Source organism: Amblyomma americanum, chromosome 11, assembly GCF_052857255.1.
Source record: "Amblyomma americanum isolate KBUSLIRL-KWMA chromosome 11, ASM5285725v1, whole genome shotgun sequence".
In the NCBI taxonomy this organism is placed as follows: Eukaryota; Metazoa; Arthropoda; class Arachnida; order Ixodida; family Ixodidae; genus Amblyomma; species Amblyomma americanum.
The window spans coordinates 26600293-26618072 of record NC_135507.1 but is presented as its reverse complement, the minus strand read 5'-3'; the positions used below and the strand labels follow the sequence as shown (position 1 = coordinate 26618072).

Genomic DNA, 17780 nt, shown 5'->3' with positions numbered 1-17780 from the left:
ATTTAATGAACAGAAGAAGACAGAGACCTGTGTGTGTTAGGGCAGTCGCAGTGATAGGTGTATTTGTATACCTCTGACACATAATTATACACGTGATAGGCACGCTGACATAATTAATGTACGCAATGTTTGTTTTTTTGTAAAATTATAAGTTTTTGGGAATATATTAGTCTGCATATTGAGCACACACCCTGAGATTTTTGGGAAAAAAAGTGCAATCATTATGCGAGAAAATGTGATATTTAGACACATGCCAGTAACGTTGTGCTGTATGTTGGCTTTTCAGTGTTGCTGACTGCCTGTCTGCAGTAAGCTGTGTGGACTGCACTCACGTATTTACTGCTTGTGTAGGAGCACATGCTATCAATGATTGGCTGTGTCTTTGTACAAATAACATCGTGTCTTGCAACCTGAATTCTAGCCTTACATTCCACAGAGCAAAGTGCACAACAGTGTTTAGACTTGTTGGCGTTGTTTGTGGATGCAGTAAAGATATGAAATGTACAAACAGCAAAATTTGTTCATTCCGTAATAAAATAGCTGAGATTGTTCTTTTGTTTTCTGTTACCGCAGAGTTGATAAAAATTGCTTGAAATTCCATGGTGGCCGTTGCAGTATGTAAGTAAAGTTGCCGGCTGCTCTCTAAATTCAATTCTGCAATCTTTTCAGTGTTTGGATTCGCAGTGCTGCAGTGCTCGTCGTGTTGCTTGGCCTGACGTGGTGCTTTGGGCTGCTTTACCTGAACGCCGAGTCTGTGGTGATGGCATACCTCTTCACATTCCTGAACAGCCTACAGGGCCTCTTCATCTTTGTGTTTCACTGCCTAAGGAATGATAAGGTGACTACTGCTTCTACCTATGCCCTGATGCTCAATGAGATGTGCATTTATATCAGAACTATGGAGTTTGATGCCAAGATGTGAGCACAGGCATTCGTTTGGGGGTGACACTAAGTTGGAATCTGTTAGCACTCGTTTGAATACCTAATTAAACCGTCCACAGCGTACAGCTTTCAAACTTGAAGCAAACTGATGTAGCATACTCCGATTAGTTGCTCTGATGTTGCAGTCGTGAGTTGTTCATTTTATGAGTATGTGTACACTTTATCCATGTCTTACTCTGTCTCCTTTTGATGCTTTCTCACTTTATCACCCTCTGCTAGTGTATGGCAGCGAAAAAAACTTGATAGTCAACTTCCCCGTCCTTACATTCAGTGCATTCTTTCTCGGGGTGTAGACAGCTGTGTGTGACCTGTTTTCACCATTGGTACACCCAAGTGGTACGATGTAACTGAGTGTAGTTTCTTAATCCGGACTTGCATAAAATTACACAAGGATGGTGCATATGGTAGCCACAAGAGACAGAGCTAACTGCTGTGTATCTCGATCTTTTGCAAAAGACATTACTACTTGCAATAAATGCAAGATTTATTGGCCTACTATGTCCAACAAGTGTCGGTCATTGGCTTTTGGCAGATATTACTTCTCACAGAAACCCAAGGCACCGGTTTCTAAATGGCCATTTGCATTGTATTGCCAACAGGTCCGCAAGGAGTACAAGCAGATTCTGCGGCACTGCTCGTGGCTGCCATCGTGCCTGCGGCGCGAGAAGTGTGCCTCGGAGCGGCCCTCTTTCGCGCACTCCAATGGCACGGCCCACTCGGCCCCGTCCTGCGGCGGACTGCCCCACAGTGTGCGTACTACCCCTCCGTTCCGCTCCTCTGACAGCACACTGTCGCCGGCCGCAGCAGGTAGTAATGTTGGTGATTGGGGAGGGGGCCTTCCGCCTGCTGCATGCCCAGCCTTCTTTCGTGCCTGCTACTGCTGGCATGAGCACAGTACCTGGCAAAGCATGAAGTGTGAAGAAGGCTAGGGACTAAGGAATAATATGGCCTGTATCATTGTTGGAAACATATAACTGACCACTAAAGGATTAAAAGCACATGGACTATGGCATTTTTTCATGCAGGAAGGGTTTGCTTTTGAGGTGTGTTTTTGGTCACTTCTTTTTTTTTCGATGATAGCTATCAGTGTCACATACCCCTGTATCCATGATGTCGTAGGTATTTGCAACGGGTTATGTGACTTATGGGTTCCTAATTGGTCATGGGTCTGGTGGCTAATGTGGCGCCTTTTGTACATTGCAAAAGCTATGGCATGGGAAAGGAATTAGCAGGTGCATTAACAACAGGGGTTGAGATCCGGAATGTAGGGCGGTGAGACAGAAAGGGAAGCACTGCACTATAGAGGTGGAGCTCAGAGGGTCAGGGACCTACTGCACTATAGAGGTGGAGCTCAGAGGGTCAGGGACCTGCTGGCTGGGGTTCAGTGCAGCAGGAGGGAGCGCCACACCAAATGTGGTTCTACATGGTGAGAAGTAATACAAGCACCAGGGAGGGTGGTGGTTTGCAGCTACAATGCAACAAGGTGTGGAAAGGGGGACTGTGGGACACATTTTTATTGTTCTTTTTTTTTAGTCCCAATGTAATGTACGCCAAGATAGAGAGAGTGTGGTGCGGAGAGAGCACATGTCAGTGAAAGGTGGCAAAATCACAGACCTAGCATGGTGTCACAGCTATCACAAGGTCCTCACATGTGCAGCATAGCATAAAGGTTTACAATTTTTCCTGTTGTTCATTGTCCTCCATTTTTTTTTTGTAAGCACTTTCAATCACGTGTTCAGGTTTACGTCAATTGCATTTCCGATGGGCTTTTCAGCTGAGAGCGAGCAATATCATCTATGCCATTGTTGTGCTTGTTGCATCTTGCTGCAGCATTAATAGCCGAAATGATCTTTGATGAAGTTGCTCAGCTTTCCAATATATTACGAAAAAGAGAAACGGAACACAGTCTTTTTCAGCTTGCATCTCTGGGCCTTCACTGGACAAATCGTTGCTGCAAGCGTGCTTGTTGCCATCTTCTGAGCTTTCTGTAGAATGTATGGCTCTCTGGGCTGTAGCTTTGCATTATCTTGGCTGTAGCTGAACTAACTTCTATTATTCACTCCTCTTTGGTGTTGAAGGCTTGAGTCGCCTGCAGCTAACATCTCTCTCGGTTCTCCTTTTGCATGTTTTCTTTTTTTGAGTAAAATATACTAACTGCTAAAGAGCTCTATGAACTGAGTTTTGGCGTTTTGGTACATTACAAAGCAATTGGGAATTCTTGATATGGCGATTTCTTGTTGACCTGCATGCTTGTTTCTCAACAAGGGTTGCACCAGAAGTGCTAAGCTACAATTTTGTGCTATTATTTTCTCATTATTATGAGCCCTGTGTGTTAAAATTAACATTACTATGAATGCACATTCAGCACCACCCTGGTGAATAGGAGTGATGGTTGTGTAGACTATGCTGGAGGCTGTTTTGCAGTCTTCAGCCTTGTCTTGTTCAATCGTGTTTTTTTTTTTTGCTTGACGTTTACTGTTGCCTTTTCGTTTGTCCATGCAGCTTGGCAATCAATTTTGGTGCCCGCCGAAGAACCTGGACTCCGTTGTCACACAATCATCCTCAATGAGGTCAACTACACTAGGTATGTTAATAACTTGAAAATTTGCTGCCTTTTTGATTTTGTACCATCTCTGCAATGTGTGCACCCCTCATTGTGAAACAGCACGCACAGAAATAAACACAAAAGGATACAACAGGATGAAATAAGAGCTGTTTTGTTCTTCTCTATTGTTTTGTGTTTCATCTTTGTTGTGCAGGCTGCTTCACAATTAACCAATGCTAACTGGCCTAACGTTTAATATTACTGAAGTTGATGTCTGTCCTTGTTGCACTTTTTCTGGTCTTTCTTCAGAAGGAAAACCATGAGCTTGCCCCATGCGTTCCTTTTACGAAGTCCAGATTACCCTGAACCCAGCTTCCTGTCAAGGGCAGTGTGTAGCAGCATGCAGGAAGCCGAGTTGATCCTCTCCAGTAACCTGTAACTTTTGCATAACTTGAATTTTAAAACTTGTAGGAATGCACGACACAATCACTAGCATAGTACTTTAACAAAAATGTCACAGACAAGAACAAGCTAATCCATCTGTGGAACTTGCCTGTCATCAGATCTTCACCGTGCTTACTATCTTTGCTCCATGTTTAAGATAAAATCACAGTTGTGTGACCGACTGAGAGCACGAAGCTGTATGTGCTCAGAACTGCAATGTAATAATCGCATTGATATTTTGCGACATGGGCCATCATTGTCTTTTTCATTTCCCCACTTTCTTTGCTGAACAGGTAGCAGTGCTTTATGATTGACAGACGAAAACTGGCTCAGAAATTCTTTAAACAGTGCACGGGTTTGTACCCAGAGTGCTCTGTCATAATGTGCTACTCTTTGAATCTGTGCAGATCGCCCATCTACAAGAATGCCGATGTGCCAAGTCCTTAACTCGCGCACCACTCCTCGGGCGCGTGATGCCATTCTGGTGCTTCCGCGGCAGAGTGACTGCGACGAGCTGGGCGGCGGCGAGTTCGGCTCCATGGCGGATTGTGACGGCAGCGAGCCGCACCCGCCGCCATATGGCCACTACCGCGGCTCGGACGCCGGCGTGTACCTGGACCACATTTACGAGACCATCGACCAGGACGAGCCTCCGATGACGCCGGGCTTCAATGTGCTCGGGCTGGGCCGGGGTCCCGACGAAGAGTGCCACTCGCGAAGCCGCTCGGACGCCAGCAGCCACCAGTCCGGCTCAAGCCTGGGCTGCGACCGGAGGCCGCTGATCCGGCAGGCGTTCCACCAGCAGCGGACGATGATGCCAGGCGCAGACCCCGTGGCCATGGACCTCGCCTCTGCCGATCCGGCGCTCGTAATGGCGGTCTTCGAAGGTGACCGCGTCAAATGCAGGCTGCAGTCGGCTATGGTGGCTGACGGCAGACCACTTCCCGCAGCCAAGCACCCCTGCCAGCCGTCAGCGCACCTCAGTACGGACTGCTGACGGCTCGTGTAACGCGCACGCGCGCGCCTCAAGCAATACTTGGAGAGCTTGGCGATATTGGCTACCTGCCCTGCCTGCCCCCAACTGTGCCGTCATGCAGGAGGCTTTGCACAAAACAGCCAAAACAGCAAGAAAAGAAGCCAAGCGGGGACTCCACACCGCTGATAAGCGCAAAGTGGCAGCTCGGGACAATTCCAACAACAGTGTGTGCGCTTGTGTGTGTGTGTGATAGCCTGTACATAGCTGACGCTTTAATCCTTTTTTTCAAGAGCAGTGTTTACCGATGAGCTGGACATGCAGCGCCCATTTTTGTATTGTGCTAGGTGTGAAATGCGTTCAGACCCCTTGGTGACACCGGGACTGGCTGGCACCGTTGCCTGGTGACAATACACGGCACGTGTTTCACCAAAGGTGTTCCGTGGCTGCAAAGCGACGCTTTTGCTTTGCTGATGCTCAACAGCTGCAAATGCTGCCCTCCTTCTATGTGCGAGGGAATGTGCCCTCACGCCACTGTGACTTTGTGACCTTGATGTGACACTTCTGCCAATGACAGTTCCTAGGTTTTCCTTCTTTATTTTTTTTTTTCAATGAATTTCACCAAGCAAGACACTCAGGCAAAACAAAGACCTTCTACTTTCATGTCTTGCTCACAATGTGCCAGGCTAACAAAATAGCCACCAGTTCAATGTTTATATTGTTTTTTTGCTCTGCATTCTTCTGTGCGCGATCTTTCATCAGTCACCACCGTCCTTGAAGTGGAAGTTTGTACTGGCAGAGCAGGAAAGTTATTACTGAAACAGCTGTTCCAGGGCTTTCCCTTTGTGAATTATGTCTCAGTGTTGCCCATCGTTTGGTGTTGTTTGAAAAACGCCCTAGTCGTCTCAATCGCAGCATTAAAAAACAACACTGTGATGGTTCTGCATTAAGATGGTTGTAACAAATGTGCTTATCAGTAAGCCTTTCCCCACATACGTGGACATTTGTGAATGTTAAGGTTACGTGCGTGTTTTGTCACAGCTGTGAACACAAACTCATGCATGAACATATTTCTTTTGTTGGACCACTGGTTTCTTGAAGAAAGTGCATTTGTTTAAAAGAAAATACCATAATTTATTGTGTTACTAATTAAAAATATTTCATAACAGGTGCTTCTCATTCTCTGGTTTTTGCAAACAAGCAGTCTATGTGGCAGCTTGACTGGAATTCTTAATACCTGCATAAGTGTTGTTGTAAGTGAAAGTGCAGAGGTGCGCATGTTGCGTCACATTATGTGCAGGTGCCATACCAATTATACTTGCTCCTTCCTCAAGCTATGAAGAAACAATGCAAACTGTTCAGAGTAGATCAGCGTGCAGGTGATTCAAGGGGCAGAAGTGGTTAGTGCTACAAACCTTTCTGCAATAAAGTAAGCAAATTAGATGCCAGAGCAAGTGGGTCATATTGTATCACAGGGAGGGGGGGGGGGGGATATAACAGTAGCAATATCATACAATCTAATGTGTAAGGTGGCTAGTTCCCTGCGATTCCGCGAAAAATTGCTGATCTTGGAATTTTTCACAGAACTGTGCGTCAGAAGCCACACTCTTTTTACAGCGACAGCTAGTGCCAATTCCTGGGTATGCATTGTAGTAGTATGTCATATTCTCTCGTAGTCGTCAGTGTAACTGGTGGGTGATTACCACAGGAACCATCCTGTGGGTGGTTACCCTGGAAAGAGGAGGGTATCGGGAGAGTGGAAGATGTTTATCCTGGAAGGAGGAGGGTATGGTGAGAGCGAAAGAGGGTGCAACCACCCGGTAGTTGCCATGCAAATCACCCGGAGGGTAGTTACCCTGTAAGAATGCAAAGAATTACCATGAACAGAAGCTTTATGGTGAGAGCGTGGCAGGAATAACCAGAGTGTGGTTACAATGGTAACCGTCCGGAAGGTGGTTAATGTTGAAGGAGAAGAGTGTAGCGGAAGCGGAGAAATCCCTAACCGGAGGATGGCTACCATGCAAGGAAGAGGGTGTGGCAGCAGCGTGAGCGCGCGCAACCGGTACACGACAGCCGTAGGCACCAAACCGGGGAGTAGTTACTCTAGAAGGAGGTTACGGCGAGTGTGTAGGAAGGCGTACCACTGTATCCATCCGGAACGTGGTTACCATGGGAGGAAGAAGGGTGTCGATGTCGAGAGCGGAGGAATGTAGCACGGTTCATCTGCAGTAGCAGCTGCGAAACGCATCGCCCGAGGAGAGGATCATCGGTTTCTAGAGCGGCAGTCTGGAGAGGAGACCTAGACGAAAACAACTGGTTGTGTTTTAATATAGTTAAACCGAGTAGACATGCGAAATCATGTGTTCATTCTTCGCTTCTGCTTTCCGGCGTCTGAATGTGCACGCAACCGCGTTTCTTGCTCTTCATCTTCGCACCCCCTCTCCACTCGGCGGCAGCTGGTGTGACGCCCTCCTCCCACTGGCTACAGCTTGTGCGACGCTCCTCCGAACTAACCCGAGTAACTCCGAGGTTTCAAAACAGTAAAAACAGCGCCCTAGAACCGTATAGATGGGAGGTAGTAAAGCAGAAATACCTTAACAGCTGTCACTGAATATCCCGTTAACCTGTGCTAACCATCCTTTCAAAATTTTTCAATGTTGTGTTTGTGGACGCCAGCAGGAATGATGTTTGGGAATGTGATTGATTTAATCGCTTTTTAAACTTATAATCTGAGCTCTGCTGGTACCTTGACACGCTTCCCCCATCCGCTCAAGTAAGACAGCACATGAAGTGCTGCGACTTTGCAGCAACATGCCGCACGCTTCTATGGGATGAGTCGCGATACTCGCGCTTTACGGAAGCAGTCTTACCGTATTTGCAGAGGTATGATGCGAATTTCTTCCACGAATAATCTGCTTCAGAAAGCACCTCTCGCTACATTTGGAACCAAGTTACGAACCGATATAATGCGAGCTCACCCATTAGGCCTTGGAGATGTGAGGAGAAGCCAATTTCTGCACGACCTTGGTGATCGAGGTGAAGCGCGCGGCGAGAAAGGGTTGCTTTTAACCGGGAAATCAGGCGGAGTGTGCCGCTGAGGAAGAAAAGGCGGTGAAAAATCTATGAGAACTAGCAATGGGAAGAAAAGGGTTGAACGGGCATAGTACTTCTCACCTCAAATAGAGGCGTGCCACAAGGTTCAGTTTCAGCACCTTTGCTATTTAATATCGTGCTCGTACCACTGGCATGAAAATTAGCTGAAATACCGGAGGTGTAGTTCATTATTTATGCAGACAATGTCGCGATTTGGTCTACTCATAAACAGCTTGAGTCAGAATTCTTTTCTGAAAGAGGCCTTAAATACCCTAGATGAGTATGTCCATGATGCAGGCCTAGAACAGTCGCTGCAGAAGTCCAGCATGTTGCAAACAAGAATCGAAGAAAGCAATTGGCAACTAAAAGAGCGACGCTAAAGATTGGAAATCACTCATTACAAGACGTAGATGTGTAGAGAGTCCTTCGCCTAGGCACATAAATCTGGTAAAGGAGCACAATGGCTCCATAGGATGAAAAAAGCAGCAGCGACTTCCTTGAACTTGATCAAACGCATTTCGTCTAAGGGATGAGGAGCCCGAACGGCGATGGCAAGAGATGTACAATCGGCGCTTCAGCTTAGGATACTCTACCAGGCCCCGTTCCAACTACGGAATAGGGATGCAATGCGCACCATCACGGCCTTACCAAAACTTACCCCCATCCCGATTCTCCAGGAATTCGCACAGCTGAATACACTGACAGAATTGATCAGCGAGAGGCAACAAAAAATCTGAAGCAAAAGGACGTTATGCTCATAAAATCCTTGTACACCCGGCCAATTTAAGAGTACAGCGCGAGCGTCGACCAAACTGCTTGTCAGCGCCTTATCGTGGCACAGGAGCGGCAAAGCCAGGGAAAATAACCGTGTGCGCACAAGTTTGCCCACAGAAGACAATAGTCGTGAAGGCAAACTTGTGCGCACGGGGTTATTCTCGTTGGCTTCGCCCCCTCCGCGCCCTGATAAGGCGCTGACAAGGAGTTTGGTCGACGCTCGCGCTGTGCTGTTAAATTGGCCGGGTGTACAATGTGGCGACAGTGCAAACACCTACGGTGGCTCACGAACTGTAGTGTTATCAGCCACGCGCGATATAGTGTTATCATGCACACGTGCTGACATATAGCGTAAGCAAGGCGGTTTACGCGTGTCGCATTCGGGCATCTCATGACGAGTCATGTGACCTTTCCGGTTTCGTTATAAAGCCAGTAACGCCAAGCAATAAGCGCTCATTCTTCGGTGTGCCGCTACCAGCCGCCTACGTTCCGTTATTTCAGTGGCGACGAATAAGGGATCGGCTGCACGATGACAGACAGACCACCCGAGTTTGACGGCACGTTTCGTTTGGAGGCCTTCCTTGAGGGCCACAGCATCACAAATGCAGGGAAAAAACGTGCGCTTCTGGTGTAGGCACTGAGGGACAACGTGGTTCGCGTGCTTCAAGGCCAGTGCCAGTCGGAATCGGTGAACAGCCTCAGCTAAGAGGCAGTCGCACAGCACCTGGACAACCACTTCGATCCCCAAGTCAATAAGATAGCCGCGAGCTATGTTTTTTTTTTTTTTTACGCGGAACCAAGCGGAAGGCGAAAAGGCACGGGACTACATCACTGACCTGAGACGTCTCGCAAAGGATCGCAGTTTCGAGAAGTTTTTGAACCGGATGTTGCGGGATCGGATTGTCTCCGGAATTCGTGATTAACAATTAGCTCGACGACACATGTCGCGAAAGAAGTTGCGCCTGGTGGAGGCAGAAGCTTTTGCCCCAGCAGAAATGAATGTCCGGGCAATGCAAGAAGGGAGCTTCAACGGCGCGGTCAGCTTCGTATTCAAGCTGAACCGGACTCAAGTTTAACCGCGACAAATGCAGGCTCCGCGAGAAGCAAGTTTCGTTCTTGGGCCACAAGATCGATGCAACTGGCCGACGCCCACGTGCGAATATGGAAGCCATCACGGCCGCACCAAGACCAGAGAAGGTGTGCCAGCTAAAACGCTTTTTCATATTTATCACATATTACGCCCAGTTTTTGCCTAGCCTTGCAGCCACACTGGTTTCACTCTACACGCTGTTAGCTAAAGGAGGAAAGCAGTGGGGAAGCGAACACGAGAAAGCCTCCCAGGCAGCTAAGCGCGCTCTGGTTGGTTTGGTTCTGAGGAAAGGAAATGGTGCAACTGTCTCGCATGTACCGGTGGACACCCGAGCCGCGCCGTTAGGAAGGGATAAAGGAGGGAGTGAAAGAAAGGAAGAAAGAGGTGCCGTAGTGGAGGGCTCCGGAATAATTTCGACCACCTGGGCATCTTTAATGTGCACTGACATCGTACGGCACACGAGCGCCTTAGCGTTTCGCATCCATCGAAACGCGGCCGCCGCGGTCGGGTTCGAAGCCGGGTACTACGGCTCGGTAGACGAGCGCCCTAACCACTGAGCTACCGCGGCGGAAGCGGAACTTCTCGTGCACTACGACCCTGAAAAACCGTTGCGGCTTGAATGCGACTATTGGGAGTCGGCGCGGTGCTGTCGCACGGAACTGGGAACAGGGACTATCCCATATCGTTCCGTTCGGCTGAGAGGAATTATTCGGAATTGGAGAAACATAATTTGTGTGCGTGTTTCTCCCTCCCGTCCTGTGTTATTCTGCGCAAAGTTTTTAATTGTCTCTACACCAACTGGCCCAACGTTCTACCCTATTATGTAGAAAGAAGCCTTGGCGTTCGGCGTTACCAAGGTTCGAGATTACTTGTTGGCGAAGCATTTTACTTTGATAACGGATCACGAGCCATTGGCAGGACTGTTTAAACCTGAGAGGCCCGTCCCGCACATGGCCGCAGTAGGAATTCAACGGTGGGTGTTGCTACTGTCGGCTTACCGTTATGATCTCGAGTACCACCCAGGAAAGTGAAATGCTAACGCGGATGCTTTCAGTCGACTACCGTTGCCGGGCTTGGGTAACCAAGGAGTTCTTAAAGGTTGCCTGAAAAGGGTGTTTGAGGTTGTGTATAAAATGCTCGCGTTATGTAGAGCACAGGCCAAATAGCGTTCGTGGCGCGTACAAGACCTCAGAAGCTAGCCGATAATTTACAATACAATTTTTAAAACTCCCGCTTTCACGCCGCGGCGACCTGCGGTGCTGCTGGGCTTTCTCGCGGACCCGCCCTCGTTACGTCAGCAGCGGACTGCTAGCATTGGTTCGCGCCAACGCCCTCTCAATACTTTCTACCAAAGGGCATTGGTTCGCTCCTCCGCCGGCCCCTGCCCCTCGCAGAGGGGCCGGCGGAGGAGCGCCGACATTTCAGCGTGAAAAGAAGTTACGAGACGACAGAGAAAGGCGCGAAGACGCAGACATTCAAATTTTTACTACAGATAACTCATCTTCTACAAAACGTATCTAAAAAAATTCTTTTGCTGGAGGATATTTGTGAAGCGGCGGCCATTAGCATCCTAGGCACATCGCACCTTTGTTGAGATCCCCTTTAAGAACCCATGAATGCGTTTTATACGCGAGGCCTGAATTCCATGGCTCTTTCCGTTCAGCAATTATCGGACCTCGGCCGATACGCTTCAGCAAATCAGGGGTGGATCTCACGAGGCTGGCCACGGCGCTTATCTGCAGCACAGCAACACCTGATGCCGTGCTTTTCTCGCCGTGACGAGCTGGCGGCCAGTCACGGTCTGACCTACTGGGGCCATCGAGTAGTGCAGCCGGGAGCGGCGTGGCGATGCATGCTAAAAGAGCTACACGACAGTCACCCCGGTATCAGTGCCACGAAGCGCACAGCGCGTGCGTTGTGTTGGTATCCTACACTAGATAGGGGCATAGAAGTATTGGTTCAAACTTGCCCTCAGTGTATACACAATGCTGGCCCACGCCGGCTGCTGCAGTTCAGTCTCCATGGCCGGCGAGCAACAAATCATGGTACAGGTTGCATATTGGTTTGGCGGGCCTCATCAATGGCTGCCAAGTTTTCGTGCTGGTTGACGCCGAGAGGAAATGGATTGATGTCATTCCTTTGAAGACCACCACAGCGGAAACCACTATTAAACTACTGCAAGGTATTTTCACATGTTTCGGTCTGCTCTACAGCTTAGTATCGGATAACGGACCACAGTTTTAAAGTGCGACCATGCCCACTTTCTTGCAGGAAAACGACGTGTACCACGTCGGAACAACCCCGTACCATCCTGTCAAATGGGTTGGCGGAACGGGCCGTGCGGACAGTAAAGGAAGGGCTGCGAAGAATGCGGCATGTACATTGCAAGAACGACTGATCAAGTTTTTATTCCCTTATAGAACGACACCACTGGAAGGACGAAAATCACCAGCGGAACTGCTGCTGGGCTTCCGTCCCCGTACCGGGCTGATAGCTTCACCTTACAGACACCAGGGTGACGGGATGTGATGGTTTGGAGAACCTGTTCCAGGAGCAGTACGAGCACCAACACAATTTCAACCTGGAAGGCATGTATGGTGTCTACGTAGTGTGAACGACGGCAGCACGCATGGTTACATTAGAAACACCGGAGGGACAGCAGCCTCGCCACGTAGACCAACTCGGGCCACGGCTCGACACAAGGTCGTCACCTAGCCAGCCGAGCCAAGTTTGGCCCAACGGCGAAACTCCGTGTAGCTCCGAGCAAGCAGCAGCTCATCAAGGCACGGGAAGTCAGCTCTCAAGCCGAAGACCAGCAACCACCACGCCATTCGACTCGCCTACGGAAGCCACCAGATGTCTCACTTACTCCAGCTCAGGGGGAGAAAGGATGTATAGTGTTATCAGGCACGCGTGCTGATGTATAGCCTGAGCAAGATGTATAGCCTGAGATGTATAGCCTGAGCAAGTAGTATGCAGCGAACACACATTAGACTTTTATGGCAAGTGTGCGAAATAAAAAAAAACTTGCGGCAAAACTGCTGCTAGCGCGTGGAAGGCCGTGAGCGTTAATGCGCGTAAGGCCTCCCGCAAAATATTGTGGGTTACTTTTTCTCGGTTAACGGGGTGAAAAAAATTTTTCGTCGCGGAAAATTAGGAGCCTCAGTGATGGGGCGTTGTGGAAACCTCACGGCAGTCACCATCATCAGCCTGACTACGCCCACTGCATGACAAACGCCTCCCCATATCTCTGCAATTAACTCTGTCCTGTGCCAGCCGTTTCCAATCGGAAGGCAATTGGAACATCCAATTGATTTCACTTGTGTATTTGAGCCAATTCGTTACAATAGGACATTCCAATTTGAACGTCCAATCGGCTAAAATTGTGTGTTTGGAACCATGAAAGTTTGGGACGGTCCAATTGGACATTCAATTGGAATTCCAATTGAAACCAAATGGCTCCAATGTGTGCGTGCGTGCGAACAAGCTAAAGATGCCGAATCAGCACCCGCTGCACTGCACCCTGCTGCACCCGCTGTGTTCCGCGCACCTGCTAAACAGTGGCGCTGGGCGATGAAACCTCTGCTAAGGTTTCACAGTTCGTCTGAGCAGTCTGTTTGAATACATAGAGCAATGGACATTTGCTCGTTCATGGCTTGCCTATTAAATATCAGCGTGGTCACCTCTGACGTGTTGTTTACCAACACACGGTTATGTAAAGTTTCAGACAGTATCCAGTATCAGAATATCGTGCATGTAGTGCCACATTAAGAGACCGGAAGCGGGCAGAGTGGGCGAGAGAACAAACGCGGGTTAATGACGTCCTAGTAGAGATCAGGAGGAAGAAATGGGCTTGGGCAGGGCATGTAATGCGAAGGCCCGATAACCGCTGGTCCTTTAGGGTAACGGAGTGGATTCCAAAAGAAGGCAATTAAGCGTAGAAGGGGGCGGCAGAAAGTTAGGTTGACGGATGGGATTGAGAAGTTTTCGGGGATAAGGTGGCCGCACCTGGCACAGGACAGTGTTAATTGGGAGGGAGAGGCCTTTGTCCTGGAGTGGGCGTAGTCAGGCTGATGATGAGTGCCACTGTTCTCGGTTAACAATGGTGGGCCGAAAAATTTTGTGTCGCAAAGCAGCAGTGAGGGCATCCGGAACTTAGAACTTAGTCACACTGCGGACGACACAGTGAGCTATCGATGATACGCCAAGAAAAAAGAAAATGGATTAAGGAAGAAATCTGAATTAAGAATATGCAGTTGAACCTCGTTATAACGAAGCTGAAGGGGGCCCAGCGATTACTTCGTTATAGCCGTAGCTTCGTTATAGCCCGTGTTGACCGAGCATCCAAGGGGAGTAGTCATTCCTTCAGTATACCAATTATTTTGTTATAAACCGTTTGGTTATAATGAAGTTCGACTCTATTGGCAAAAATCAAGAAGAGGAAATTGATTTAGGGTGAGTGTGTAAGGCGGAGGACCGATAAAGTTTGGTCCCTTGATGTAACGCAGTAGTTTCCAGGGGAAAAGGAACATAGACAGGGGGTGACAGGAAACTAGGTGGTTAGATAAGATTAAGGTTGGGAGTATCGGACGGTGGCACCTGGTGAAGGGCAGGGTCAATTAGACGTCGGTAGGACAGGCCTTTGTCCTTCAATAATCATAAGGTAGGTGATCATGATGGTCGTAGTGGTGTCTGCAGAAAAAAAAATAATAAAAAAAACACCATGGCAGCGCTGTAAATGCATTCTTAGCAATCCATAAAAAAACCATTGAAAGCAGTGCGCTGGCGTCCTCTCCTCGCCACTGCTTTTTGCCGCTCACTTGGGCTGAAGCGACGCAACCAGAGCGGGTAATTGTAATCGGCAAGCCTGAAAACATATATGGTCATAGTTAGCGCCTCAGCCCCCAACCTTCGGTGTGCTCCTTATTGAAAGTGATGGTCAAGCTAGAAAAAAAAAAAGAGTTGTTCGATAGCCGGAGGCTGTCAAGGGCCATTTCGTGGGTCGAAACAAATATTCGCAACGTGCTTTCTTTCGCTTCTGGAAATATTAGGGCAACGTTCCGTGACACCCGATAAAGTGAACGCAGTTTCGGCGATCGCCATCCATACCAGCGGCCGTCTCTGCTATCGGGATCAACAGGTGACGCTGCGCTTGCACGCACCAGCCTAAGAAAAAAAAAAGAAAGCCAAGCAGTCGAATGCGATAGGACGAGAGCCTAAAACCTGAGCGTGACAACGCGATCCGCTGCCTAAAAAAAAAAAAAGTTTCGCTACGGCCTCAGTTGGAACACGCGCGAACTAAGAGATAAGATAAGGCCACCCGCTTCCGCCCGGCGCGGTGAGCGAGAAATGGCGAGACTTGTTCCTAAGCCTACCGGTCAGTAGCGATGAGGCGGCAGCATGGCTTCGCCCTTTCAATGGTGCTCGGGTGTCATTTTCTTATTAATTCGTTATTTAGTTCGAAACTGACCTTATCTAAATTAACTAATGAAACCCTTCCGGCTTCCCTCGTCGAACTGTGGCATCAGCTGAAACCCTGTATTAGCTGGGGCCTCGGAATTTCCCTCGAGTGAAAGCGTGCAAGGAATCCAACGGGCCCAGCCACTACAGGCTCCGGACAACGTCGTGTTCGTGCCAGTGGTCCGCTTGTTCTTCGCTGAACACGGCAGGTCACCGCTTCAATCGCGTAAGAAAGAACTCCTGTGCCAAAGTGCCACTGCTGCCAGCTCGTCTTCCAAGTGCGGTGTTGTCGGTGTCGCCTCTTCAAAGGTGTTGCGTGGACGAAGCCTTCCCAAAGCTTCATTCGCGGCAGCAAGAACGGTAAGTGTGATTGCAATCGGTCAGTTGTGCAACTAGCACTTCTGAATTCACGATTTTTTCGACACTCGAGCTTTTGTTACCGCGGAAAATGCATTGGACGCAAATACGGAGGTACTGTAAAGGTCATTACTACGCAGCTCGTTCGGTCAAGAAGCCGTCGGAGTAGTCGGCACCACCTGTCGAAAATAACGAGGGGGGGGGGGGGGGGGGGGGGGCGTAAAAAAAATCATGCCAAACGTTTGCCTCAGAATGTTCCGGACAGTGTCATACGATTCAGCCTTTCGTGCCGCGTAAACTTACTAGCTAAGTTAGAGCCTAGCTCGTGGCAGGGATTTGAACTGGCGACCTATAATCGGCGGCTGCGTAAAATAAATCGTATCATGGTAATTTGTGGTTCCAGTTGTTGATTGATTGTTGTGTGATAGGCGATGGCGAGTTAAAGAAATCATTGCAAATTGAATGATTAATTAAAGAAATGATAAAATTGGATAAAGGGGTGTTTAAAGGTGTCAAAATGCTCAGAATAAAAAGCCAATACTTGATGATGCTAATCAAGAAAATTTAGTGTGTAATTGCTCAATTAATGAATTGAAGAAAGAAAAATGCGTTCAAAGGTGTCAAACTGCTCAGAATGGAAAACGTAACCCACTACGCTATTCCGTCATACCCTTAAGGCGGAGCTTAAGTGTGCTCTCCAATTTTTACCCCAGGAGATTTCCTGCGCTAATCGCGGTGGTAGATGTGCTGGCTGTGATGACACGCAGTAAAATGTAGCTGAGGGGTGATCGCGTACTTGTTGATCTAGAAGGGAAAGGCACGCCCTAACGCGATCAATCATCCCTTCTAGAAAGCAGGGAGGGAAGCAAGCCCCGAAGTTGTCGCTCAGCGAGTATGGCCCGCTGAGGAATTAGAAGCACTGTTAGCCGTCGTGGAGGCTCGGCGGTTATGGCGCTCGGCTGCTGGCCCGAAAGACGCGGGTTCGATACCAGCCGCGGCGGTCGCATTTCGAGGGAGGCTAAATGCCACAGAGGCTCTTGTACTGTGCGATTTCAGAGCACGTTAAAGAATCCCACGTGGTCGAAATTATCTGGAGCCCTCCAGCACGTCGTCCATCATAACCTGAGTCGCTTTGGGACGTTCAACCTCATTAAACCATTAACTTCGCTAAGCGACCCATTTTTGCGCTTTGTTTGGAACTGTTACAGGAGTAAAAACTGATGCCTTGAAGACAAAGCAGTAACTTTTGCCTGGCGTTTTCTCACGAGCATACTCGAAGGTTGGCTCGTGTCCTTTTCGCCTCCCACTGTCTCCGTCATTGCGCACGCGGTCTAGTGCCCGCGTTCAAAAGAGAAAGGATTATTCCGGAGCCCTCCACTACGGCACCTCTTCTTCCTTTCTTCTTTCACTCCCTCCTTTATCCCTTCCCTTACGGCGCGGTTCAGGTGTCCAACTATATAAGAGACAGATACTGCGCCATTTCCTTTCCCCCCAAAAACCAATTATTATTATTAAAGAAGCGCACACAGTCATACGAGGCGTTGTGACAGACATGTGTTGGCAGTACTGGTTGTACTGTATTTGTCAAAAGCACTCGAGCAGCCACTCCGGCAGCCGGAGCAGGCTCGCTGCCGAGCGGCGGCACTGCAGTCGCCGGCGCTGTAAGCCCCCGATCCCCTGGCTGCGATCGTATAAAACGGCTGACGTAGGCACGTAGGCCTGTGCGCTCGCGCTCCTCCCTTGGATGATAAGAAGTGAGCGGGTAATGTGTGCCGCGTGCGATTTCGGGCCTTCGGAGGGCTGTCGCAGTGGGGGAGGGTGTAGTGCGCAGCAAAACGCGCTTATCGCTCATTTCGGGCCGACGCTGTTAAGCCTCGCTACTTGCCAGAGAAACATGCGCTTTTAAATTCCAGTACATCGCTCCTGTAGCTGGAACGAATGGACAAAGACGTGATTTTCTGCATGGGTTGGGGTGTAGGCAGAGTAAAAGCTGAAACGGATCTCGAATATTCACTAAACCTTTTTTACGGTCCCCTTTTCTTCCGTCCTGAAACTTTATGTGGCTCGAGAAGCGAGCGTGGGAGTACGCTTTCCAGCGCTTT

General features: G+C 48.9%; 1 protein-coding gene across 1 annotated transcript in view; it reads left to right on the top strand.

The window, feature by feature from the left end:
* LOC144111261 (latrophilin Cirl-like) overlaps window positions 1-6082 on the top strand; it is a gene marked incomplete in the record, with an annotated part of 48564 nt that extends 42482 nt beyond the window's left edge. Inside the window, 4 exon segments of the mRNA XM_077644492.1 lie at window positions 670-838; window positions 1542-1691; window positions 3445-3526; window positions 4339-6082. Of these exon segments, the coding sequence (XP_077500618.1) occupies window positions 670-838; window positions 1542-1691; window positions 3445-3526; window positions 4339-4928 (991 nt within the window).
* Window positions 6083-17780: the final 11698 nt, after the last annotated feature.